This window comes from Cetorhinus maximus, chromosome 22, assembly GCF_964194155.1.
Source record: "Cetorhinus maximus chromosome 22, sCetMax3.hap1.1, whole genome shotgun sequence".
In the NCBI taxonomy this organism is placed as follows: Eukaryota; Metazoa; Chordata; class Chondrichthyes; order Lamniformes; family Cetorhinidae; genus Cetorhinus; species Cetorhinus maximus.
In genome coordinates this window covers 28,794,098-28,819,867 of record NC_135900.1, presented here as the reverse complement: position 1 = coordinate 28,819,867, position 25,770 = coordinate 28,794,098, and the positions used below count along the sequence as shown (strand labels likewise).

The 25,770-nt window shown below is 41.6% G+C and overlaps 1 protein-coding gene across 4 annotated transcripts in view; it reads left to right on the top strand.

Moving 5' to 3' along the window:
* The window catches only part of ing3 (inhibitor of growth family, member 3), a 35,785-nt gene extending 10,632 nt beyond the window's left edge, over positions 1-25,153 (top strand). For all 4 annotated transcript variants that reach the window (XM_078568003.1, XM_078568004.1, XM_078568005.1 and 1 more), the window contains 7 exons: positions 4,416-4,487; positions 9,271-9,387; positions 15,366-15,529; positions 21,006-21,193; positions 23,016-23,202; positions 24,182-24,220; positions 24,401-25,153. In XM_078568003.1, coding sequence (XP_078424129.1) covers positions 4,416-4,487; positions 9,271-9,387; positions 15,366-15,529; positions 21,006-21,193; positions 23,016-23,202; positions 24,182-24,220; positions 24,401-24,517 — 884 coding nt within the window. In that variant the 3' untranslated portion in view covers positions 24,518-25,153. The remainder of the gene's footprint in view (positions 1-4,415; positions 4,488-9,270; positions 9,388-15,365; positions 15,530-21,005; positions 21,194-23,015; positions 23,203-24,181; positions 24,221-24,400) is intronic.
* The last annotated feature ends 617 nt before the right edge of the window (positions 25,154-25,770 follow it).

The window sequence follows — 25,770 nt, the reverse complement described above, 5'->3', positions numbered from 1 at the left end:
GCTTGTCTTTTGCACTGATGTGCTGGGCTCCTCGGTTAATGAGGATGGGGATAATTGTGAAACTTCCTCCTCTGCTTAGTTTAATTGTCCAATGCCATTCACAACTGGATGTGACAGGAATGCAAAACTTTGACCTGATCCGTTGGTTGTGGGATCACTTAGCTCTATTGCATGCTGCTTCCACTGTTTAACATGCACGCACAGGTAGTTCTATGTTGTAACTTCACCAGGTTGGCTTCAGTGACTTCAATCCTCGAAGATATTAAAGTTTTAGCCATTATGATGGTAAATTATAGCAAACTTTGAATTGACCATGGTAAATTGACACTTTGGAAGGGCTTTTTACCGAATTGGAGTATTTAGAAATGCCAAATAACTCTTTTGCTTTAAAGACTTAGTTCTTTGGGATTTTCCGGGCGGGGGGCGGGGCCCGCTCGCCGATGCGGGAAGATGTCGGGTGGAGCTCCTGACGTCACCCTGCCCCATTTAAATTTTCAGGTAGGCGGAGGCTCAGCAGAATCAGCTGTACGCCTGCCGACCTGTCAATGGCCAATCGAGGCCATTGACAGAGTCATTAAACTAATTAATGGACCTGCCCGTCCAACTTTAAGGTTGGCGGGCAGGCCAGGAGCCCTGGCGGTCATTAGAAAAAGCACAAAACCTCATCCAGGGGCGGGATGAGGTTTCATGTAGGTTTTATAAAATGTAATTAAAGTACGTTTAAAAGTTATGGACATGTCCCAACTTGTGTCAGTGTCACATGAGGGGACATGTCAGGGAATTTTTTTTTTCTATTTTTCACATTTTTTACTGTACAGCCGATCTCCCTGAGGCAGCATTTAACCTCAGGGAGATGAGTGCGCTCTTTCGTGTGCATGCGCGAAAGAGCACACTCTTGACTCAGGGACCCCCCCGCCCCCGCCCGCACAGGGAGCGCATAGATCTTCCGTGCAGATGTCACGCTGGGTGGGTCTTAATTGGCCCGCCCACATAAAATGGCGGTGCACCTCTGATTGGGGCGCCGATTGGAGGTGTGCCTCTGCGCACCCGCTCTTAAACTCCCCCCCCACCAACAGGGGGAAAATTCTGCCCATACTTAACCTGGGTCAGTTTTTTGTTAAGTTAAAGCTAAGAGTGAAGAATGTCCTAAATTAATTCATTAAAACATTTGGCGTCATTAAATCATTTGACAGATTAAGTGTTGTTCAAATTAACATACACTAAGTTGAGTAAGTTGATATTTAACCTCTGTTCTGGATGAGCTTTTATCTGATATCTAATTGGTGTGAAGGTTGTGTCTAAAGGTTTTGGTAAACTGGGCTGATACTTGCATATATCAGTCAATCTTCTGTGGTGTGGCATACAGAGAGCCAAGACTAAGTGCACTTTTCTAATTTAAGCTGAGTTAAAGGATGGCAAGTAAGTGGATAAAGATACAGGAGGGTCAAGGTGGCAGAAGCAGTTGGGCAGGGAAAGGAAGGTGCTCATTGATCTACATTGACCTCTAGTTCACGAATGCTTCAATTTAAAAATTCTTGTGTTTCTCCCATGGCTTCAGCACACTTCTGCCCATCTTTATAACCACCACCAAGATAGATGAGTCGGGCTTTCGATTATGAATATGCTTATATGTAGAACCAGAAACATATTCCATGGAATTAGTGGTGGGGTGGATGGTGTCAGTGGGAGGATGTGGATATAATACTCTGTTGGGGCAGGGGAGGTGGGTGGATGGGAATTGGCTGCAAACCTCACTCGGTAGGTGAGAAAGACGTTAGTTTTTTAAATTCATTCACGGGATGTGGGCTTCGCTGGCTGGGCCAGCATTTATTGCCCACCCCTAGTTGCCCTTGAGAAGGTGGTGGTGAGCTGCCTTCTTGAACCGCTGCAGTCCATGTGGTGTAGGTACACCCACAGTGCAGTTAGGGAGGGAGTGGTGTGGGGTTAAATGGCAATGAAGGCAGCTGGAAAATTTGGCCTATGATGGTTAAATATCGCTTTACCCAACTTAGTGCCTGCTAACTTGAACAACATTTTATGGAAAGAGGTTAGTAGATAATTGGTCTGTGAGGTTACACGTGCGTCAGTGGAACAATGCATATTGCTCACTCCTGCATTATGGGAAAAAGAATCTGTCAAATTAACTGTCAAATGAAATGATTATGGTTGATTTGGCTGGACCAAATTGCTAGAGATACACTGCAAAGTTCCTTCACTTATGGCATTTTATTACATTAGTAAACTTTATATGTAGAGTGTGTGAGAGATGACATCAAATCAACTATAGACAAACTCAAAATTCTTTTTTAATCACGCTTATATTTAGTCTTTCTGATTTGAGGAAAATCAACTGTTGCACAGCCACCCTCCAGCAAGATTGTGGAGTTGCATGATACTTGAAACATAAATGTCTAGGGTTGCAGATTAGAATGCAAATTTACAGACCTGCTAAAATGTCTGTTGTTACCTAACCTGCAGGTTAATATTGCATTGAATTTGGTAATCCACCCAGTGATTTTAATAGATATAGATTTAAAAGGTACCATTGAGTTCCTTTTCCTACACAAAATTCTGCTTGAGCACATGAATCGGATTGCGGTTCAACAGCAGGTGACAATTATAGTTTCAGTAGATTTGCTGTAACCAAGAGCTATTACCAAGCTTATTAGTTTCCTTGCAAAGCCATAGAACTATTTTCGTGGTGCAACTATAACTCTCTAACATCTGTGACCTTAATGTTAGCATCTTGGTTTCCCACAGTGCATTGTTGATCTGTGTAGCAATGTTGCTTCCCAGTCTTATTATCCAAAAGCATTCTGACTGGTGCCATCCAGCCTCTGATCCTGATGCCACTGGGGATTCAACTTTTCATGTATTCTGTGAACAAAGGAGAAAAACAATGCATTTTCCTATTAATCTGACAATGGGACTTTGATTACAAGGATAAAAAAGAGTCAGTGGGGGGAATGCTTGGAAGTGGCAAATCTTTGCTTAAGCAATGCTTGCAAGTTTTGAGTCTCTGCTGAAATGTAACATTGCTGAAAGTTGGTGCAATTTGGAGGCCGTCCTGTTATTATTTAACACGAGCACTGTTGATGACTGTTTCAATTTCTAGTCAGAATTTTTTTCCGACAGTACCTATAGGGTGCAATTAATAAGGGAAGCAGAGGTTACCAAGATTAAATAGGAATCAAGAGCCTGACCAATTATACTGGACAGTGCTGATTAAATGGTGGAGGGTAGTATAGGTGATTTCTTGCTAAAGGGTTCTGTCTCAGTTCCTCTATATAAGATTGACTGACAGATGAATACAAACCTATAGGCTAGCAACCTTAATATTAAATATTGTAATATAATATACTGTTATATTAAATATGGTGGCATAATAATAATGTCACCGGATTAGTAATCTCAGAAGCCTAGGCTAATGCCCCGGGGATGTGGATTGAAACCCCACCACAACAGCTGGTGGAATTTAATTAATAAAATCTGGAATTGATAGCTAGTCTCTGTAATGGTGATCATGAAACTATCATTGTCGTAAAAACCTATCTGGTTCACTAATGCCCTTTAGCGAAGGAAATCTGCCATCCTTACTTGGTCTGATCTATATCAAGACCCCAGAAATGTGGTTGACCCTTAGCTGTCCTCTGAAATGGCCGAGCAAGCCACTCAGTTCAAGGGGCAATTAGGTATGAGCAACAAATGCTGGTCTTGCCAGCGACGCCCAATCCAATGAAAGAATAAATTATTAAGCTGCAAACTAGCAAAGCTTGACACTGAGAAATAATAGAAGTGTAATAATAATAGAAGTGTAATAATAATAGAATTATATTTGCTTTGTATTTTGAGAAATACCAAAGGTTCTCAGTACATTTCCTGCAGACAGAAAGGATAAGAGATTATGCTATAGACACTACTTTTGCCCATTTTTAGAAATAACAATTAATCTTAAAAGCAGAATATAATGAAAATACATGCTACAGTGCAAAGCTCTAATAAAGATTGTAATTCCAGTACAAAAGTATACTAGGCATTTTTGACTGACTTTTTGGTTAATTGGGAGCCAGATATATAGTAAGCAGCACCACAGTTAATTAAAACCAAATTACTGAGAAATCAGTACAAGCAGAATTTCCTATATATACCTAAAAGTTTGTCCTACGGGTTGGCAAGAGCCTAATTTTAGGGTTCCCCAGATGTATTGGCAGTACTGCTGAAATTAACTGGGTAAGACTGAAGTTAACCAGAACAGATTACTTGTAAATTTTTGCCACTAATGCAGCTAGAACACCATACCCTGTAATGGCTTGCAATGGTTATCTGGAGCTGAGTGGAAAGAATCCTAGCCTCTATTAACAGGATATAGTTAAGAAACCATTTAATTGGTTGTTTTTCCCTTGTTTTTATTTCAGGGTCTTTGGAGTTGGATAATCCGCCTCAGCCAGTTAATAACCATCATGCTCACTCTCACACCCCATTAGAAAGTAAGTGCTGAATAGCGCCCTTTATAAGCTGCTTTGTTGGGCTGATTCATTTAATGTTCATTGTACACATTACAAGACTGTAAATACAGTTATATATGGTTACAACTGTTTTAATCACGCACTTAAACCAATTAGCTTAGAACCATAGAAAAGTTATGATGCAGAAAGAAGCCATTCAGCCCATTGTGTCTGCACCAAAAAAAGAGAAACTAGCTGCTCATTTTAATCCCACTTTCCAGCACCTGGTTCAAGGCCTTGCATGTTACAGCACTTCAGATGCAGATCCAGATACCTTTTAAATGAGTTGAGTACTTCAGCCTCAACCATCAACTTAGGCAGTGAATTCCAGATGCCCATCACCTTCTGGGTGAAAAAGTTTTCCCTCATGTCCCTCTAATCCTTCTACCTTAAATCTGTGCCCCCTCGTAATTGATCACTCGCTAGGGGAAACAAGTCTTTCCTGTCTACTCTATCTAGGCCCCTCATAATTTTGTACACTTCAATTAGGTCACCCCATAGTCTCCTCTTTTCTAAGGAAAACCCTAGCCTATCCAATATCTCCTCAAGCCCTGGCAACATTCATGTAAATTTCCTCTGCACTCTCTCCAGAGCAATTGTGTCTTTCCTGTAATGTGGTGACCAGAACTGTACACAAAATTCCAGCTGTGGCCTAACCAGTGTTTCATGCAGTTCCATCATTACATCCCTGCTTTTGTATTCAATACCTTGCCCAATAAAGCAAAGCATTCCATATGCTTCCTTGCCCACCTGTCCTTCCAGCTTCAAGGACCTGTGGACATGCACTCCAAGGTCTCTCACTTCCTCAACCTCTCTTAATAACTGCCCATTTATTGAGTATTCCCATGCTTTGTTTGCCCTCCCCAAATGCATTACTTCGCACTTTTCTGTATTGAATTCTATTTGCCATTTCTCCGCCACTCAACCAAGCCATTGACAGCATTCTGGAGTTGACAGCTATCGTCTTCACTATCAACTACACGGCCAATTTTTGTGTCATCTGCAAATTTCCCAATTATGCCTCCCACATTTAAGTCTGAATCATTAATATATACAACAAACAGCGAGGGCCCCAACACTGAGCCCTGAGGAATACCACCGGAAACCGTTTTCCATTCGCAAAAACATCTATCGACCTTTACCCTTTCCTGTCACTGAGCCAGTTTTGGATCCAACCTGCCACCTTCCCTTGTGTCCCATAAGATCTAATTTTCCTGATCAGTCTGCCATGTGGGACCTTGTCAAGTGCCTTACTGAAATCCATGTAGACAACATCCACTGCACTACCCTCTTCAATCCTCCTTGTTACTTCCTCAAGAAATTCTATTAAGTTAGTAAGACATGATCTTCCCCTAACAAAATGATGCTGACTATCCCTGATTAATCTGTACCTTTCTAAGTGAAAGTTTATCCTGACTCTCACAATTGTTTCCAATAATTTGCCCACCACCGAAGTCAGATTGATCGGTCTATAATTATCTGGCCTATCCTTCGCACCCTTTTTAAATAATGGTAAAACGTTCGCAGACCTCCAATCCTCTGGGACCTTGCCTGTAATGAGTGAGGATTGGAAAATGATCCTCAAAGCATCTGCTATTTCCTCCCTGGCTTCCTTCAAGCCTGGGATACAATCCATTTGGTCCTGATGATTTAGTCACCTTCAAGGATGCCAGTCCTTCCAGCACTTTCTCTCTCACTATGCTTATTGGATCTAATATTTCACACTTCTCCTCTTTAACGAGAATGTCTGCATCATCCCTCTCCTTAGTGAACTTAGAGACAAAGTATTCATTGAGAACCCTGCCCACATCTTCTGCATCAACCCGGAAGTTACTATGTACTTCCCTGATAGGCGCTACCTTTTCCTTAGTTATCCTCTTGTTCTTAATGCACTAGTAAAACATATTAGGATTTTCTTTGATTTTACTTGCCAATATTTTTTCATATCTTTTTTACTTCACCCCTATACTTTCTATACTCCCCTAGGCTCTTTACAGTATTAAGTCTTTTGTGACTATCATAAGCTTTATTTTTCTGCTTTATCTTGGCCTGTATGCTTCTAGATAACCAGGGGGCTCTAGATTTGGCAGTACCACACTTTTTCTTTGTGGGGACACGTCTATACTGTGCCTGTAGAATCTCACCTTTGAATGCCTCCCACTGATTTGACACGGTTTTTCTTTCAAATAGCTGTATGCAGTCCACTCTCGCCAACTCACCTCTCAGCTTTGTAAAATTTGTCTTCCCTCAATTTAGAACTTTTAGTCCTGTTCCATCTTTGTCCTTTTCTATAATGATGCTAAATTTAACTATATTATGGTATCTATCTCCAAAATGGTTCCCCCATTGCTACTTCATCCACTTGCCCAGCTTCATTTCCTAAGACTAAATCTAGAATCACGCCCCCTCTCGTTGGGCTTGTGACGTGCTGGCTAGAAAAGTTATCTTAAATGCAGTTCAAGAGATTTGCATCCTCTGTGCCCTTCATACTGTTTGTATCCCAGTTGATATTAGGGTAGTTGAAGCCCCCAACGATTACTGCCCTATTGTTTTTTGCACTCAGAAATCTGTCTACATATTTGCTCTTCTAATTTCCTTCCACTATTTGGGGGTGTATAGTACACTCCCAGCAGTGTGGCTGCCCCTTTTTTATTTTTGAGCTCATATGGCCTCATGTGATGCTTTATTTAGTATATCATCCCTCCTCACAGCTGTAATTGATTCTTTAACCAATAATGCTACACCCCTACCTTTTTTGTTCCCCTCCCTCCCCTGCCCGAAAACTCTATATTCAGGGATGTTGAGCTGCCATTTTTGCCCCTCCTAAGCCAAGTTGTCATTATAGCGATGATGATAAGCTGCCATGTGTCTATCTGTGCCCTCAGCGTATCAACTTTATTTACTATGCTCCTTGCATTTACATATATACCCTTTAACACTGCCAAATTCCTGTGCTGTACACTTTTTAACCTGTGCTGCTTCTGTCTTTCAGAGTCACTCACTAATTCTCCGTTTCTCCCGTCCCCTGCCCTGAATTTTCCCTCAGGTTCCTATCCCCCTGCCAATCTAGTTTAAACCCCGCCACCCAACAGCACTAGCAAATCTCCGAGAGGATATTTGTCCCAGTCCTGTTCAGGTGTACACCGTCCGGCTTGTACCAGTGCCACCTTCCCCAAAACCAGTCCCAATGCCTCAGAAATCTGATTCCCTTTCTCCTCCACCAGCTTTCTAGCCACATGTTTAGTCGCTCAATTCTCCTACTCTCAATACTTGCTTGTACTTGGGACTGGGAGTAATCCTGAGATTACTGCTTTAGAGGTCCTACTTTTCAGTCTTCTTCCTAGCTCCCTAAAGTCTGCTTTCAGGACCTCCCCTTTCCTACCTAAGTCATTGGTACCAACATGGACCATGACCTCTGGCTGTTTGCCCTCCCCCAGAAGAACGTCCTGCAGCCGATCCATGACATCCTTGACCCTGGCACCAGGGAGGCAACATGCCATCCTCAAGTCACGTCTACGGCCACAGAAAAGCCTGTCTATTCTCCTAACTAATGAATCCCTTATTACTACTGCTCTTCCCCTCCTCCTTCTCCCTTCCTGTGCGACAGAGCTGCCTGTGGTGCCAGAAACTTAACTCTGACTGCACTCCTCTGAGGAACCAGTGCCCTCACCGGTATCCAAAACAGAAAACCGATTGGTGAGCGGGACCCCAGGGGACTCTTCCACTGCTCCGCTTGGCGGTCACCCATTGCCTTCCTTTCTGCCTCTAGGCTCCTAAGCTGCGGCGTGAACACCTCTCTGAACATGCTCTCCAAGTAGCTCAGCCTCGCAGATGTGCCACAGTGACTCCAGCTGCTGCTCAAGCTTCAAAACCCAGAGCTCAAGGTTCTGCAGCTGGTGACACTTCCTGTACATGTGGTTATCTAGGACACCAATAGCGTCCTTGACTTCCCACATTACAATACACGCATTCCACACGACTGAACTGTCCTGCCATGACTTCAATTTACTTCCCTTGCCTTAACTTTATTTTACTTTGGTTTAATTATGCAACTTTATTTTACCTGGCCTTGACTTAACTTTATTTCCCTATTGCTTGCATTGTTTACTTAAATGTAAGTAGCCCCTTCTTTTAAAAAGAATGCGTTTTCCTAATTCTCAGCTACTTGACATACCCTAACAGCAGTTTGTCACCACCCAATGAACTTATGTTTCTCCTGTGATGCTAGGTGCTGCTGACTGCCTGGCTCAGGGTCCCCCTCTTGCACACTTCTCTAGGTGCTGCTAACTGCCTGGCTTGGGGTTCTCCTCTTGCACTCTCTTCTAGGTGCTGCTGACTATCTGTCCCTGGACCCTCCCCTCGCACTCTCCTCACCTGACCTAGGAATGTTCAGTGCAGACATTGGGTGGATCAGGTGGAAAAGTGTTCCATTCCCCAGCAGTTAACATGTCATCTTAGTAAACTCTTGAAAACAAAATGAATTAAAAAAACTATGAAATAATAGTGGAAAAAAATCATCAAGGTTACATGCTACCTTGGAGTTAATGTTAGAGCATCACATTAATATTAAATTCACCAACGGCACTTTTATCACACTGTTATCTTATATTTCTACTCAGCTGCTTCAGAGATTTTTGTTTTTGATCCTTTTTGAAATTTGTTGGTGCTGAGACCCAATCTACTGTTACTGAGCAAATTAAAATGCTGGAAAGTAAGGTGTTTACTTTCTAATCTGTATTCAATTTATTTTGTGATATTTTTACAGAACGGAAATATAACCCATCTACCCACCATGCTACAGACCATATTCCTGAGAAGAAATTCAAATCAGAGGCTCTTTTATCTACGCTTACATCAGATGCTTCAAAAGAAAATACGCCAGGTAATTTGAATTGTTTATCAGCTAAAATTGTAGCATCGGTTTACAACAATAACTTGTTATGTTATAGGCACCGTATGAAGTAAAAGACGCCCCAAGGTGCTTCACAAGGGCATTACAAAACAAATTACAACACCGAGCCACATTTTGAGATTATTGGGTTAGATGACCAAAAACTTGGTCGAAGAGGTGGGCTTTAAGGATGTCTTAAAGGGTGAAAGTGAGGTAGAGAGGCGTTGGGAGGGAATTTCAGAGCTTGGGGCCTCGGTAACTGAAGACACAACCACCATTAGTTGAGCAATTATAATTGGAAAGGCACAAAAGGCCAGAATTAGAGGAGCACGGATATCTTGGAAGGTTGTGGAACTGGAAGAGATAAGAGTTATGGAGGGGCAAGGCCTTGGAGGAATTTGAAAACAAGGTTGAGAATTTTAAAGTCAAAAAATTGCTTGACCAGCAACTAGAATAGCGAGCGCATGGTTGATAGGGGAAAGTGACTTACTGCAAGTTAAGACACAGGCAGCTGAGTTTTGAATGATCTTAAGTTTATGGAGGGCAGAGTGTGGGAGACTAGCCAGGAGTTAACAAAGGCATAAATGTGGGTTTCAGCAGTAGATGAGCTGAGAGAGGGACGAAATCGAGCAATGTTACAGAGGTGTAAAAAGGCGGTCTTATTAATGGCACAAATCTGAGGTTGAAAGCTTGTCTCGGGATCAAATATGACCCAAGGTTGCAAACAGACTGGCTTAATCTCAGACTGTTGCCAGGGAGAAGGATGGAGTCGGTAGCTAGGAAATGGAGTTTGGACTGAAAACAATGGCTTCAGTTTTCCCAATATTTAGTTGGAGGAAATTTCTGCCCATCCAGAACCGGATGTTGGATAAGCAGTCTGATAATTTAGCAACAGTGGAGGAGTCCAGAAAGAAGTGGTGGTGAGCAAGAGCTGGTGTCGTTATTGTACATGTGTAAACTAATGCTATGCTTTTGGATGATATTGGTGAGGGGCAGCATATGGTTGAGAAATAGGAGATAAATATAGAGATAGTGGAATAAGATTTAATCACTTTTACTATTCTAGTTGATGATTTAAAGGGATCTTGTGGTGGAGTGGTAGCGTCCCTACCTCTAAGCCAGAAGCTCCGGGTTCAAGTTCCCACTCCTGGACTTGATGGCCATGGAAGGTGTGTTCATATCATGGCAAAACAGGTTCATTATCAACCTGCAAATCCTTTCAATAAGCCTATGGCAGTCGGTAAAAGCAGGAGAGTCTTCTGGTCAGCCAAAACCTGCAAAAGGCAACAGCAAACCACTACAGTACCTTGCCAAGCATAACCATGGGCCAACACATGGACGTCCATGGTCGCCAATGCCCTCTTAAGGCATAGTACAAGGGAGTGAGAGAATTGATGATAAGTGGCTGATGAAAAGATACTTGTTTTATTGTCAGGAAGTAGTGTCATTGACTGTATGCGAGAGCACAGAGTGGACAATACAGTCACAAATTAATATTAGACAATTTTGGATCTACCATGGTATGCTGAAGCTCCGGGACTCTCTCTTACCTGTTTTGTTCATTTCATGGTGCTGCTGCTCCTGAGCCCTGTCATTATTTCCTTTTCTGTTTCTTCAAGTGGAAGGTAGTGAGTGGCATGGCACCTGTTGCTTGCCATTCCCATTTTTGACTTTTGCTTCTTTCTGTTTCCATCTCCATTTCTACTTTTTCCTTCTCCTCTCCAACCCTTTTTGCATCCTCTCGTCCTCTTTCATTATAAGTGGCTGATGAAAAGATAATGGTAGAAAATTAAAGGACCTGCTTCCCGGTTCAGATCAGGGGGAACAACTGTGGGAAGAACAGTGGAGAGCTTTACAGCTCTGGGAACCAGGCAGGAGAAAACAAAAATAAAAAGCAATCATAAAGAAGCAGCAGGAAGCACTGAATAACGAAGTGCTTAGAAGCTTGATGGTGTTAAGAAAGCGGGAAAGGCATTATCGGGCTTAGGAGTAACAGGAAGTTTCAAGAAACTCGGGGATGTTGACAGTATGCTATCCAGGAGCAATATAACGGAAAGTGGGCTGAATGTGAAGCAGCAAAAGTCAAGGTAGTTAGAAAAGAAGCACTGCAGCCTGCCTGATAAAGAAATAATGTATTAATAAAATTTTCCTGCAGTACTGTCCAAAAGAATGGAGCTGGGCGATGAAATTTAGAAGAACAGTACCAATTAATTTTGGGGGCACTGAAAGACCAAGTATATATATATATATACCATACAATTAAAAGAATGCCCAAGTGTTACACTCATGTTACATAACAGCAACATCTCCATTAGGTTCACCACTACTTCCTGCTTTCTGTCCCTTAGCTTTTCAGACCAAAGGAAAGTATACAGTCATGTTCCCCAGATGCTAATATTGGGACCACTGCTATTTTTGACATATATTAATGACCCTAACTTTGGTTCAGAGGGCTTAATTTCAAAGTTTTCAGATGATTTGAAACTTGAAAATGTGGTGATCAATGAGAAGATATTAAGACTTCAGGAGGACATAGACAGGCTAGTAAGTTGGACAAACAACTGTGGAGAAATGTGAAGTGATGTGTTTTGGTAGGAAGACTGAAAAGAGGCACTATAAGGTAAATGGTACAATTTTAAAGGGCATACAAGAACAGACAGACCTGGAGATATGGGTACACAAATGCTTGAAGGCAGGAAAAGTTGAGAAGGCTGTTTCTAAAAAGAAATATGTGATCCTTTGCTTTATTAATAGAGGAATAAAGTACAAAAGCAAAGAAGTTATGCTAAACCTTTATGAAACACTGGTTAGGCCTCAGATAGAGTATTGTGTTCAGTTCAGGGCACCAAACTTTAGGAAGCGTGCCAAAACCTTGGAGAGGGTGCAGAAGAGATTTAATAGAATGGTAACAGGGACGAGGGACTTCAATTATGTGGAGAGAGTGGAGAAACTGGCCTGTTCTCTTTAGAACAGAGAATATTTAAGATGAAATTTGATAGAGATGACTGCCTCATGGTGAATGCCATGATAACACTCATTCACTGGCAGGATCCTTCTGGGCATGGTTACACACGAACTGGATGTTGATGGCCTGATAGTCCTTGCTAACATGTTAACATGGAGCCCGCAGACCCATGTGCATGACAAGTGGCAAGTAACATTCGTGCCACACAAGTGCCAGGCAATGACCATCTCCAACAAGAGAGAATCTAACCATCCCCCTGTTGACATTCAATGGCACTACTGACCAGAAACTGAACTGGACTAGCCATATAAATTGTGTGGCTATAAGAGCACGTCAGAGGCTAGGAGTTGTGTGGCGAATAACTTGCCTCCTGACTCCCCAAAGCCTGCCCACCATTCACGAGGCATAGGTCAGGAGTGTGTTGGAATACTCTCCACTGCCTGGATGAGTGCAGCTCCAACAACACTCAAGAAACTTGACACCATGCAGGACAAAACAGCCAGCTTGATTGACACCCCATACACAAATATTCACTCCCTCCACCACTAACGCATAGTGACAATAGTGTGTACCGTCTACAAGATGCATTGCAGGAACTCACCAAGTCTCCTTAGGAGGACTTTCCAAACCCTCAACTGCTACCATCTAGAAGGACAAGGACAGCAGATACATGGGAACACCACCACCTGGAAGTTCCCCTCCAAGCCACACATCATCCTGAATTGGAAATATATTGCTGTTCCTTCACTGTCGCTGGATCAAAATCCTGCAACTCCCTCCTTAAGACCACTGTGCGAGCACCTACACCACGTGGACTCCCAGCGGTTCAAAAAGGCAGCACACCATCTACTCGAGGGCAATTAGGGATGGGCAATAAATGCTAGCCTAGCCAGCAACGCCCGCATCCCAGGAATGAATAAAAATGTGCCTCAAATGCTGCTTCTAGATGACGTGGAGGTAGAAGTGCTTCACTGAAGACCCTTTGTGGGTAGCGCCCTCCATTCAGTTGTCCTCCTCCCCCTCCCTCTACACACAGCTTGCCCTCTCTGCTACCTATGCTCCATTTCCAAGTCATGCTATATTGCAGCAGATACTGCAGCTATGGGATTGCAAATATAGCACCCATTACTGAAGTGGGTTTTCTTCTGATAGGCCTCCTAACTCCTCCTTGTAAAGATCCAACATCCCTTGTAAATCTAAAATGTTTGCAAAACTCCTCCATTAACACTGAACATAATACTTCTAGTAACTCTGCCGCAGCCAAACAAAGTCAAAAGCACCTCACCTGAAATTTGGATAGTTAGCCCTTTAAGTAGGATTTGGAGTCAGGAGAAGGCTATCTCTCTCATGCAGCCGAGCACCTGTTCATCTGGGAGTGATTAAGAGAAAACTTTTAACTGGATATGTCCAGTCCAAAATGGCAGATCTTGCACCAAATCAGCATTACAAGTTGCATGATGTCACAATTCGCACTCTCTCCATGCTTCCAGCACATGCACAGCACACCTATGCTAGCACCCTGACAGTCATGGCTTGCCTTGTGCTGGAAATGGCCGGAAGCATCCCAGCTGACATTTTTACAGTTCCTGGCTTTTGTAACCCCAGCACTAGCAGTGCCAAGGAATGCAACTTCACAATCATAAAGGTGTCCAAATTTACCTGCAATTCTGTTTCAAATGTAGCTGGTTCTGCAACAGTTCATTTGTTAAAGAAGTCACTGCTTTATTTTCCTGTCATGAATGCTTATGTGGCAAAATAACTCAGCAGTGAGTGAAAGTATATGTCTATGGTAAAAAGAAACTTAAGTAGATTCCAAAGTCCTTGATAAGGTATCCTTCCATACATTACTGGCCACGCTTATGATGGTACAGCACATATGGAGATTAGTAGAATAATATTAAAATAATAAATTACTACTAGTTATATCATCATGTGTATGGCTCAATGTAAAAATGATTGCTAATCACTTATGCAATAAATGCTAGTTTATTACCTTAATGGATGCCTAAAGTGAAGTGAATTTTTCTGCTTATATGATTTTTGTACTAAAATTCCTAAGTTTGTGAAAAACAGCAAAAATCCTTTAAAACGTTTTATGTGCCTTTTGAATACAACAGTTATTGAGCACAATAATGTCCTGTGATTAATGTTATTAAGATACAGAAAACTATTAAATTCAAAGTCAGCAGTGTTAAAATAAAGTTCACATTTTCTTTCTTTCCATTCAAATTAAGATACAGTACAATGAGCCCTCAGCACAGAAGCAGGCCATCCGCTCAACTGATCTATGCCAGTGTTCAAAGTCCACAAAGCTCCTCCCATTCATCTTTATGTAATCATCAGCATACCTTTCTATTAATGTCTCCCACATGTCCTTGCCTAGATTCTCCTTAAATGTATCTATGCTATTTGCTTCAACTACTCCTTGAGGTAACATGTTCCATATTCTTACCACTGTTTGAAAAATTCATTTCTCCTGAATTCCCTATTGGTGGTATTTTAGGTAATTCAAGTGTAACTACATATTGATGGTACTGATTTTCCTACTGGAAGTTTCCGTCAGTTCACTGATTTCTTAGGGATTGCACTCTTGGGGGAACCTCAGCAGCATACCCTCTGAAGGAACATTGAAGTAATGACAGCAACTTCTGGATTTCTTCATTAATTTGCACATGTGCAGACTTCTGATATTGCTGTCAGTTTCAGTGGCGCAATGACGGTAAATACTGAAAGTTTCACATCATTACCACTGCAAAATCCAAGCCATGATATATATTTCTGATGTTTATGAACATCTTAACCAAAGCTGATTCATTCACTATTTCACATTCTCCTAGGGGTGCAAAGTGCCAATCAGTCTGCTCAGTTTATAAAGTATAGTGAAACTGGGTTACCAGACAGTGTGATACATCATATATGGTTACTTTTAAATAGAAATATTTTGTTAATTGATTGAATGTGTTTTCACTTTTTCCTGATTGTATTTTTTTTCTGTTCTTTTCAGGATGCCGCAACAGTAATTTAACGTCAAGTTCTAACAGTGTGTACAATATTAATTCATCACAGCCTCTCAGCTCATACAATCTTACCTCATTAACTCCCGGAGCAAGTCCAGGAGCTGCAGCTATTACAATGGCAGCAGCCCAGGCTGTTCAAGCAACGGCACAGGTAATTAAATGGTAGAGATTTTATTTGGCTATCTAGTCCTGAATACTCATTCCATCCTAGTTTATCCAGACTGCCTTTATTGAGCAAATGGTGCATGCCCTGGCCAATATTTATCTCTCAGTCAACATCACAAAAATAGATTATTTGTTGTTTGTGGAACCTTGCTGTGCGCAAATTGGATTTCACTGCATTACAGCAGTTACTAGTCCAGCGACATTTCCACTATGTCAACATCTCCCATGGGAGATGTTGACATAGTGGTAATGTCACTGGACTAGTAAGTCAGAGGCCCAGGCTAATGCTCTGGGGACGAGTTTCACTTGCACCTGGCCTGCTGGCGGAATTTAAATTCAATTAATAAAAAACTTGGAATATAAAGCTAGTCTCAGTAATGGAGGCCACGAAACTATAATTGATTTTCATAAAAAACGCAGGGAGATGATAGCGTAGTGGTATTGTCGCTAGACTGGTAACCCAGAGATCCAGGGTAATGCTCTGGGGACCCGGGTGGAATTTGAATTCAATAGAAATCTGGAATTAAAAGTCGAATGATGGCTATAAAACCATTGTCAATTGTTGTAAAAACCCATCTGGTCCTTTAGGGAAGGAAATCTGTCGTCCTTACCTGGTCTGGCCTACACATGACTCCAGACCCACAGCAATGTGGTTGACTCTTAAAATGCCCTCTGAAATGGCCTAGCAAGCCACTCAGTTGTATCAAACCGTTACAAAGTCACGAAAAAGGAATGAAACTGGAGGGACCACCTGGCATCGACCTAGGCACTGGAAACAAAGATGCCAATCTCAGCCCTGTCGATTCTGCAAAGTCCTCCTTACTAACATCTGGGAGCTAGTGCCAAAATTGGGAGAGCTGTCTCAAACTAGCCAAGCAACAGCCTGACATAGTCATCCTCACGGAATCATACCTTACGGATAATGTCCCAGACACCATCATCACCATCCCTGGGTATGCCCTGTCCTACCGGCAGGACAGGCCCAGCAGAGGCGGTGGCACAATGGTATACAGTCGGGAGGGAGTTCCCCTGGGAGTCCTCAACATCGACGTCAGACCCCATGAAATCTCATGGCATCAGGTCAAACATGGGCAGGGAAACCTCCTGCTGATTAACATGTACTGCTCTCCCTCAGCTGATGAATCAGTGCTCCTCCATGTTGAACACTACTTGGAGGAAGCACTGAGGATGGCAAGGGCACAGAATGGGGGACTTAAATTCTAGCAACACAGCTGGCCAAGTCCCAAATGACATAGCTGCTAGACTGGATCTGTGGCAGGTGGTGAGAGAACCAACAAGAGGGGAAAACATACTTGACCTGATCCTCACCAACCTGCCTGCCGCAGATGGATCTGTCCATGACGGTATGGATAGGAGTGACCACTGCACAGTCATTGTGGAGACGAAGCCCCGCCTTCACACTGAGGATACCCTCCATCGTGTTGTGTGGCACTACCACTGTGCTAAATGGGATAAAATTTGAACAGATCGAGCAACACAAGACTGGGCATCCATGAGACGCTGTGGACCATCAGCAGCAGCAGAATTGTATACAACCACAATCTGTAACCTCATGACCCGGCATATCCCCCACTCTACCATTACCATCAAGCCAGGGGATCAACCCTGGTTTAACGAGGAGTGTAGGAGGGCATACCAGGAGCAGCACCAGGCATACCTAAAAATGAGGTGTCAACCTGGTTAAGCTATAACACAGGACTAATTGCGAGCCAAACAGCATAAGCAGCAAGAGATAGACAGAGCTAAGCGATCCGACAACCAACGGATCAGACCTAAGCTTAGCAACCCTGCCACATCCAGTTGTGAATGGTGGTGGACAGTTAAACAACTCACTGGAGGAGGAGGCTCCACAAATATCCCCATCCTCAATGATGGAGGAGCACAGCACATCAGTGCAAAACATAAGGCTGAATCATTTGCTACAATCTTCAGCCAGAAGTGCCCAGTGGATGATCCATCTCGGCCTCCTCCAGAGGCCCCCGGTATCACAGATCCCAGTCTTCAGCCAATTCAATTCACGCCACATGATATGAAGAAATGGCTGAAGACACTGGATACTGCAAAGCCTATGGGCCCTGACAATATTCCAGCCATAGTACTGAAGATTTGTGCTCCAGAACTTGCTGCGCCCCTAGCCAAGCTGTTCCAGTACAGCTACAACACTGGCATCTGCCTGTCTATGTGGAAAATTGCCCAGGTATGCCCTGTACACAAAAAGCAGGACAAATCCAACCTGGCCAATTACCACCCCATCAGTCTACTCTCCATCATCAGTAAAGTAATGGAAGGGGTCAATCAACAGTGCTATCAAGCCGCACTTGCTTAGCAATAACCTGCTCACCGACACCAAGTTTGGGTTCCACCAGGGCCACTCAGCTCCTGATCCCATTACAGCCCTGGTTCAAACATGGACAAAAGAGCTGAACTCCCGAGGTGAGGTGAGAGTGACTGCCTATAACATCAAGGCTGCATTTGACAGAGTGTCGCATCAAGGAGCTCTAGCAAAACTGGAGTCAATGGAAATCAGGGGGAATATTCTCTGCTGGTTGGAGTCATACCTAACATAGAGGAAGATGGCTGTGGTTGTTGGAGGTTAATCATCTCAGCTCCAGGACATCACCACAGGAGTTCCTCAGGGTAGTGTCCTAGATCCAGCCATCTTCAGCTGCTTCATCAATGACCTTCCTTCCATCGTAAAGTCAGAAGTGGGGATGTTTGCTGATGATTGCGCAATGTTCAGCACCATTTGCGACGACTCAGGTACTGAAGCAGTCCATGTCCAAATGCAGCAAAACCTGGACAATATCCAGGCTTGGGCTGACGAGTGGCAAGTAGCATTTGCGCCACACAAGTGTCAGGCAATGACCGCCACCAACAAGAGAGAATCCAACCATCGCCCCTTGATGTTCAATGGCATTACCATCACTGAATCCCCCACTATCAACATCCTGGGAGTTACCATTGACCAGAAACTGAACTGGACTAGCAAGTGAGGTACTTGTAGAGTATAGAAAATGTAAGAAAATACTAAAGAAGGAAATCAGGAAGGCAAAAAGAAGACATGAGGTTGCTTTGGCAGATAATGTGAAGGTAAACCCGAAGGGTTTCTACAAGTATATTAAGAGTTAAAGGATAGTAAGGGACACAATTGGTTCCCTTGAAGATCACAGTGGTCGTCTATGTGTGGAACCTCATGAGATGGGGGAGATCTTAAACAGTTTTTTTGCATCAGTATTTACTCAGGAAACTGGCATAGTGTATAAGGAAGGAAGGGAAACAAGCAGTAGTGTCATGGAACATATAGAGATTAAAGAGGAGGAGGTGTTTGCTGCCTTACAGCGAATAAAGGTAGATAAATCCCCCGGGCCTGACATGATATTCCCTCGGACCTTGAGAGAGACTAGTGTAGAAATTGCAGGGGCCCTGGCAGAAAAATTAAAATGTCCTTAGCCACGGGTGAGGTGCTGGAGGATTGGAGGGCAGCTCATGTTGTTCCGTTGTTTAAAATAGGCTCCAAAATTAAACCAGGTAATTACAGGCCAGTGAGCCTGACACCAGTAGTAGGTAAATTATTGGAAGGTGTTCTGAGAGATCGGATATACAGTTATTTGGACACCCAAGGGCTGATTAAGGATAGTCAGCATGGCTTTGTGCGTGGTAGGTCGTGTTTAACGAACCTTGTAGAGTTTTTCGAGGAGGTTACCAAGAAAGTAGATGAAGGAAAGGCTGTGGATGTTGTCTACATGGACTTTAGTAAGGCCTTTGACAAGGCCCCACATGGGAGGTTAGTTCAGAAAGTTCAGACAATTGGTATCCATAGAAAGGTTGTGAACTGGATTCGAAATTGGCTGTGTGGGAGAAGACAGAGAGTGGTAGTGGATGATTGCTTCTCAGACTGGAGGTCTGTGACTAGTGGTGTGCCTCAGGGATCTGTGCTGGGACCATTGTTGTTTGTTGTCTATATCAATGATCTGGATGATAATGTGGTAAATTGGATCAGCAAGTTTGCTGATGACACTAAGATTGGAGGTGTTGTGGACAGCGAGGAAGGCTTTCAAAGCTTGCAGAGGGATCTGGACCAACTGGGAAAATGGGCCAGAAAATGGAAGATGGAATTTAATGCAGAAAAGTGTGAGGTGTTGCATTTTGGAAGGACAAACCAAGGTAGGACATACACAGTAAATGGCAGGGCACTGAGGAGTGCGGAGAAACAAAGGGATCTGGGAGTTGAGATACATAATTCCCTGAAAGTGGCGTCACAGGTAGACAGGGTTGTAAAGAAAGCTTTTGGCATACTGGCCTTCATAAATCAAAGTATTGAGAATAGGAGTTGGGATGTTATGGTGAGGTTATATAAGACATTGGTGAGGCCAATTTTGGAGTATTGTGTGCAGTTCTGGTCACCTAACTACAGGAAGAATATCAGTAAGATTGAAAGAGTGCAGAGACGATTTACTAGGATGTTGCCGGGTCTTCAGGAGTTGAGTTACTGGGAAAGATTAAACAGGTTAGGACTTTATTCCTTGGAGCATAGAAGAATGAGGGGAGATTTGATAGAAGTTTACAAAATTATTAGGGGTATAGACAGAGTAAATGCGAGTAGGCTCTTTCCACTTAGATTAGGAGAGATAAACACGAGAGGACATCGCTTTAGGGTGAAAGGGGAAAGGTTTAGGGGGAACATTAGGGGGAACTTCTTCACTCAGAGAGTGGTGAGAGTGTGGAACGAGCTGCCATCTGTTGTGGTAAATGCGGGCTCACTCTTAAGTTTTAAGAATAAATTGGATAGATACATGGATGGGAGAGGTCTGGAGGGTTATGGACTGGGTGCAGGTCAATGGGACTAGCGGAATAATATTTCGGCACAGACTAGAAGGGCCGAATGGCCTGTTTTTCTGTGCTATAGTGTTCTATGGTTCTAACTAGGGATGGGCAACAAATGCTGGCCTAGCCAGCGAAGCCCGCCTCCCAAGAAAGAATAAACAAAACTTCAAAGGTGCTTCATTGGATGTAAAGTGATTTGGGACATGAAAGATCATGACAGGTGCTATATAAATGCAAATATTTCTTGCATTCTAACCATTTGTGATTACCAAATGTGTCAGTAATGTCCCCATTAGAAATAGATCCTAACTAGGTACTGGATGATGAATTTCATCAAACTTCTATAATAATTATTCTGTAGAAATGAACATGTTTCACTCTTGAATTGAAGACATCAACATTAGCTATGCTCTTGTACTTTAGTTTGTTGTGTATTCCACATTCCAATGTAGAATATTTGTCAAAGTACATAATCTCCCAAGTATTTTTAAGAACATTTTATTCCAACAAATATTGGTAAGTAGGGAGGATATCTTTAAAAAATAGTAAATATTTGTGATGCACTTAAATTACAATTCTGAAATGTAACGATTTTCCTTTTGTTTTTGATGTATAAGATGAAGGAAGGGAGGAGGACATCTACTATAAAGGCCACTTATGAAGCATTCAAAAACAATGACTTCCAACTTACGCGGGAATTCTCTATCTCAAGAGAATCAACAGGATATTCCTCAACCCTAGCTTCTACACTGACGCAGACATTATCTACATCAGCCACAGATTCACGCAGCGGTCGAAAAAACAAGTAAGTGTTTTTATTACTAAGTAATTTATGTTATTTGATTTTTATCTAGTTTAGGACAAGGTTTAGAATATATTTCTTTAAAAAAAAAATTTATGTGAACTGTATGCCAAAATAAATCTCTTAATGGCCAAATATAACAATCGTGTTGAAAGTTCGTTCATTTTAATAATGGCTAATTACCATTCAACTAGGTGTATTTGCATTGACAGTTCAGCATAATATTAATCTGGATTTGAGACCTGACTTAACTTTGGAATGAAACTCTCTGGGCGGAATTTAATGTAGGCAATGGGGCCTTGCCTGCCAGCTGAAGAACCAGGGAGCCCCGCATCGCCTCTTTTCAGGAAGGCCTGCTGCATTAAGTACCCATCAGGAAGCGGTGGCCCTTTCCTGGGATCAAGCGCTCCGGGGGCAGAAGTCCAGTCTGTTCAGCTGCTGACCAATCAGAGGTTGGCAGTTTTCATTTCCAGCAGTGCCACTAGGGAAGTGATGCTGGTACTACATCCACCCATGGTCCAGGATCGTCACGGGTCCCAGGCACTGATGAATGATGTGGGAGGAGGTTTGCAGGCTGGGGAGAGGGATCAGCAACAAGGGCGGGGTTGTGGGCCTCAACACCTCCTCCACCCCCTTCCTGATGCCAGGTCCGTCAATCAGGTACTTAGTGGCTTAGAATGAGCAACACCCCCGTCCGGGAGCCCGCAACCAACACTGACAAAGTTTGCTTTTTAGGCTTCCTGCATGGCGAGTCCCCTGCCTGCTGCTGAGGCCCACTTAATGGCCTCAGTTGGCAGTGGGCAGGAAGGCCATCTATGAGCCTTGCCTACTGTTCTCTCCTCCCCCTCCCACCTGCCAGACGCAAATGGGTGGGGGGCGTCCACACTCTCCACCCTATGAAATGTCCCCCTGCCACTAAACTCACCACAGGGAGAGGGCATTAAATTCTGCCCTCTGAGTCTCTTTCTGTTCTATTGTTGTCACATTAGGCCCAGAATCAAATTTTAGATTATATTTACGTTTTTACTGTAGTATCAGAAAGTGATTTTTCCTGGTCCATATATTAGAAAATTATTTTATCCTCACTATAACAAAAGGAAGAAATTAAAAAGATGCAGGAAAATAAAATTAGAGTAAATGGGATGGAATTACTTTAGATCTGAAATACGCACCATGCATAGAGTGCACAACCAAATTGGAAGGCCCTAGGCCAGCTTTAAATTGGAGCTTGAGCATTGTTAATATTATTTGGATAAACTGTCAATGCCTGTCACTTTCGCCACTTAAATGTAAAAGAGCATCTAGTCCATATGACAAATATAGGGAGCTGATCTAGAATTCAGTGTTCGTGGGCATATTAGTCCATCATAACAATTCTGGGATCAAATATTAAATTGTACAATCAAAAAACTTGCAATATATAAGAACCCCAGCTATAGCACTGAATGATTTTAGCCTTGGAAGGGACAAGATTGCATTGAGTTTACTTTTGGCCAATACAATTTTAATTTTAAGTATAGGTGATGTCTGTTTTAAAAAAAAATCCCATGAATGCCTGAAGTCACACTTGTTGCTGTATGTAGTAGTAATATGCACTCTGTTCACTGTCGCTTTGCTACACTACACCAATAAGATTCAATGCTGGTAGACCATTTGTCACCAATATTAACTTTGGTTTAATTGCATTCTGCTGTCGGTTGCTCGTCTTGTCAGTCTTTCTAAGAAGATTTTATTATTTATATTGCCACTCTATTAAATATGAACTACATATCTATCAACTAGCCTGAATGCCATTCTAACTTTTATATATCCATGTTTTTCTCAGAACCAGCAACAAGTCCTCAAACCATCAGTCCTCATCATCATCATCATCATCATCTTCCTCCTCTTCATCATCTGTAGTAGCACAAGAGATTCCTCAGCAGACCCCAGCTTTACCAGAGTCTGATTCCAATAACCAAGTGGATTGGACATATGATCCCAATGAGCCTCGTTATTGTATCTGCAATCAGGTGAGTTTGGAATAAATACAAGAGCTGTGAATAAATATGCTGAATGTTGAACATGCTTTATGTTCTATTATCTTTATTTGTTTAAAAGCAATAGACACAAGTTGCCAGGAGATGTGTATACTTATGCTAGAACTTTTATATTAGAAATTTAGCTTTAGATTTTCAGTGCATATTCTAAAAATTGTGAATTCACATTATCCACAGAATATATAATTTGAAAGTGAATAAACTTGTAATAGTTTTTAATGATGCTGAGAATGAAAAAATTACTGGTGGGATGTCCTTTTAATATATGTAATATGAAGTACCTGGGACAAATATCGATAAAAAACCATTATTTGAGAAAATCTATGACCCATTACAAACCTCTAGAAATATGTTTGATTTTCTTGAATAAATTAAATCTGATACTGTCACACATTAGTAATGGATGTGGGAATCCAAAATTGAATTCCAATCTCAACTTCAAACTCGTAATTTGTCTTTCACACTTTCCCCATTTCCAATCACTTGGTGGGTTCAAAATATAGTGGATGCTCAATGAAGTGCTGACTGAAGTAAAGAAAAAGTTTTTACTTTTGAATGAGACTCCAGCACAATCATAAACGTTTGAGTACAGTTGTAAAAGGTGCTAGGCACCTGGCAGATGTGTTACCTACACCGAAACCTGATCAGAAATTTATTTCTTGGTGAGGCATGAAATGTTGTTACAATGTTCTAATCATGGATGAAAATCTTCTTAAATGGCCAGAAATGCAGCAGCAAATAGTTAAATCATATATTTTAACCAGGCTAAAGCTGGTGTTAAAATCCCATCTTGACATAATAGCATCATAAAAAGTTTAGACTGATTGGTGTCATTTCCTGATAAGCACAGTCAGCCTAGGCTTGATAGCCCCCAGTAATTGAATAACCCACGAATAACTCACTGAGCATGAAAATATGCCTGAAAACATGTTTGTATGTTTCCTTTTTTCAGGTGTCATATGGTGAAATGGTAGGGTGTGATAATCAAGATGTAAGTATCTTGCATTTTTAACAGTTTGAACCATTGTAATAAACTGTAAAATTTGGTTGTAAACTACAGTAAGAAATAAATGAAAGATGACACTATTTATGGTGACTGAATAATGTACATTTGGTGCATTAAAGTATTTCATATTGAAATGCATTCTAACAACAATTATTTTTTTTTAAGTGCCCCATTGAGTGGTTCCATTATGGATGTGTTGGACTAACAGAGGCTCCAAAAGGAAAATGGTACTGTCCACAGTGCACTGCAGCAATGAAGAGGCGTGGCAGTCGCCACAAATGAACCTCAAAAGCAGAGGAGTTAGTTTGACTGGTGCTTTGTCCAAACATGCAAATTTTAAATAGAACATTGAATGAGAGCAACAAATGACTGCAATAAGTGACATTTTGCAGTGTACTTATTTATGTTCCTATTTGAGAATGTAAAGCAAATTGATGAAACTTGGATTTTGCATTGACTTTTTTGTGTAAAACACCAGATGACTATCTATCTTTATTCAAATATTCTCTTAATAAACAATCTAACTGAAGCAAAAAAACACAAATATATAATCAATATTTGTTTAAAGATGCTTTACTTTCATGTTTAATTATTACTTCTGTGAAACTTAAAAGTTCAGCTGGCTGAAGTAACATGCAATATTGGCAATAAAATCTTGTAGAGCTGGCAAATGGTAGTGTCCTGATACATGAACAAACATTTCTATATCATATGAATGCCAGTTTGCCATTAGTGTTCAATGTTTTGGTGCAGCACGTTTGATATAAAGGATATAAGAATAAAATTATCAGTATGTCTTTGATACTAAACTTATTGAAAAACATAATGACTTGTGTATGTGGAAAATACATGTTTTTTTTTCACCTGTATTAGATATGACATTAGTGTTTAACCAGTAAAAACATCATGATCGGTGAAGTGTGATTTCATTTTTTTTAATGCCTGGAACCGGGATTGGGTTGCAGTTGCAGTTTAGCTGAACTTTACATGAACAAACTTTTTTTTTAACTCACCTTTGCTACATTGTACGATAACGATGCAGATGGAAAGATGCAGCCTGCACAATTGTGACTGCACTTCAACAATATTTAATTGACTGTAAAGTGCTTTGGGATGCCCTGAGATCATGAATGGTGCTATATAAATATCAGTTTTTTTTAAACAGAAGAACAATTGAAACTTCCCATAATCAGCTTGAATACATTAAGGTTATCACACCAATCTTTGTCCTTTTTCCTCACTTATCTGTACAGACTAGATCAAACTTCTAACATTTAAAAATGGCAATTTTAAGTTGCCTTAAACTTCTATATCCAGTCCAAAGTATGTTAACAATTACATGCCAAGTCAATCAATTAGTCTAATTAATTCAATTAACTGGCACATTTTTTGCTAGATCAAGCTGACTGAAATGCATAAACTACTATTACAGATCTTTAAAACAACTAATACCTTCATACTATTATTTTCATAAGGTTAAGCACTGAGGAATTGGTACTTGGGTAAAGGTTACAAATAATTACAGGTATGAAAAT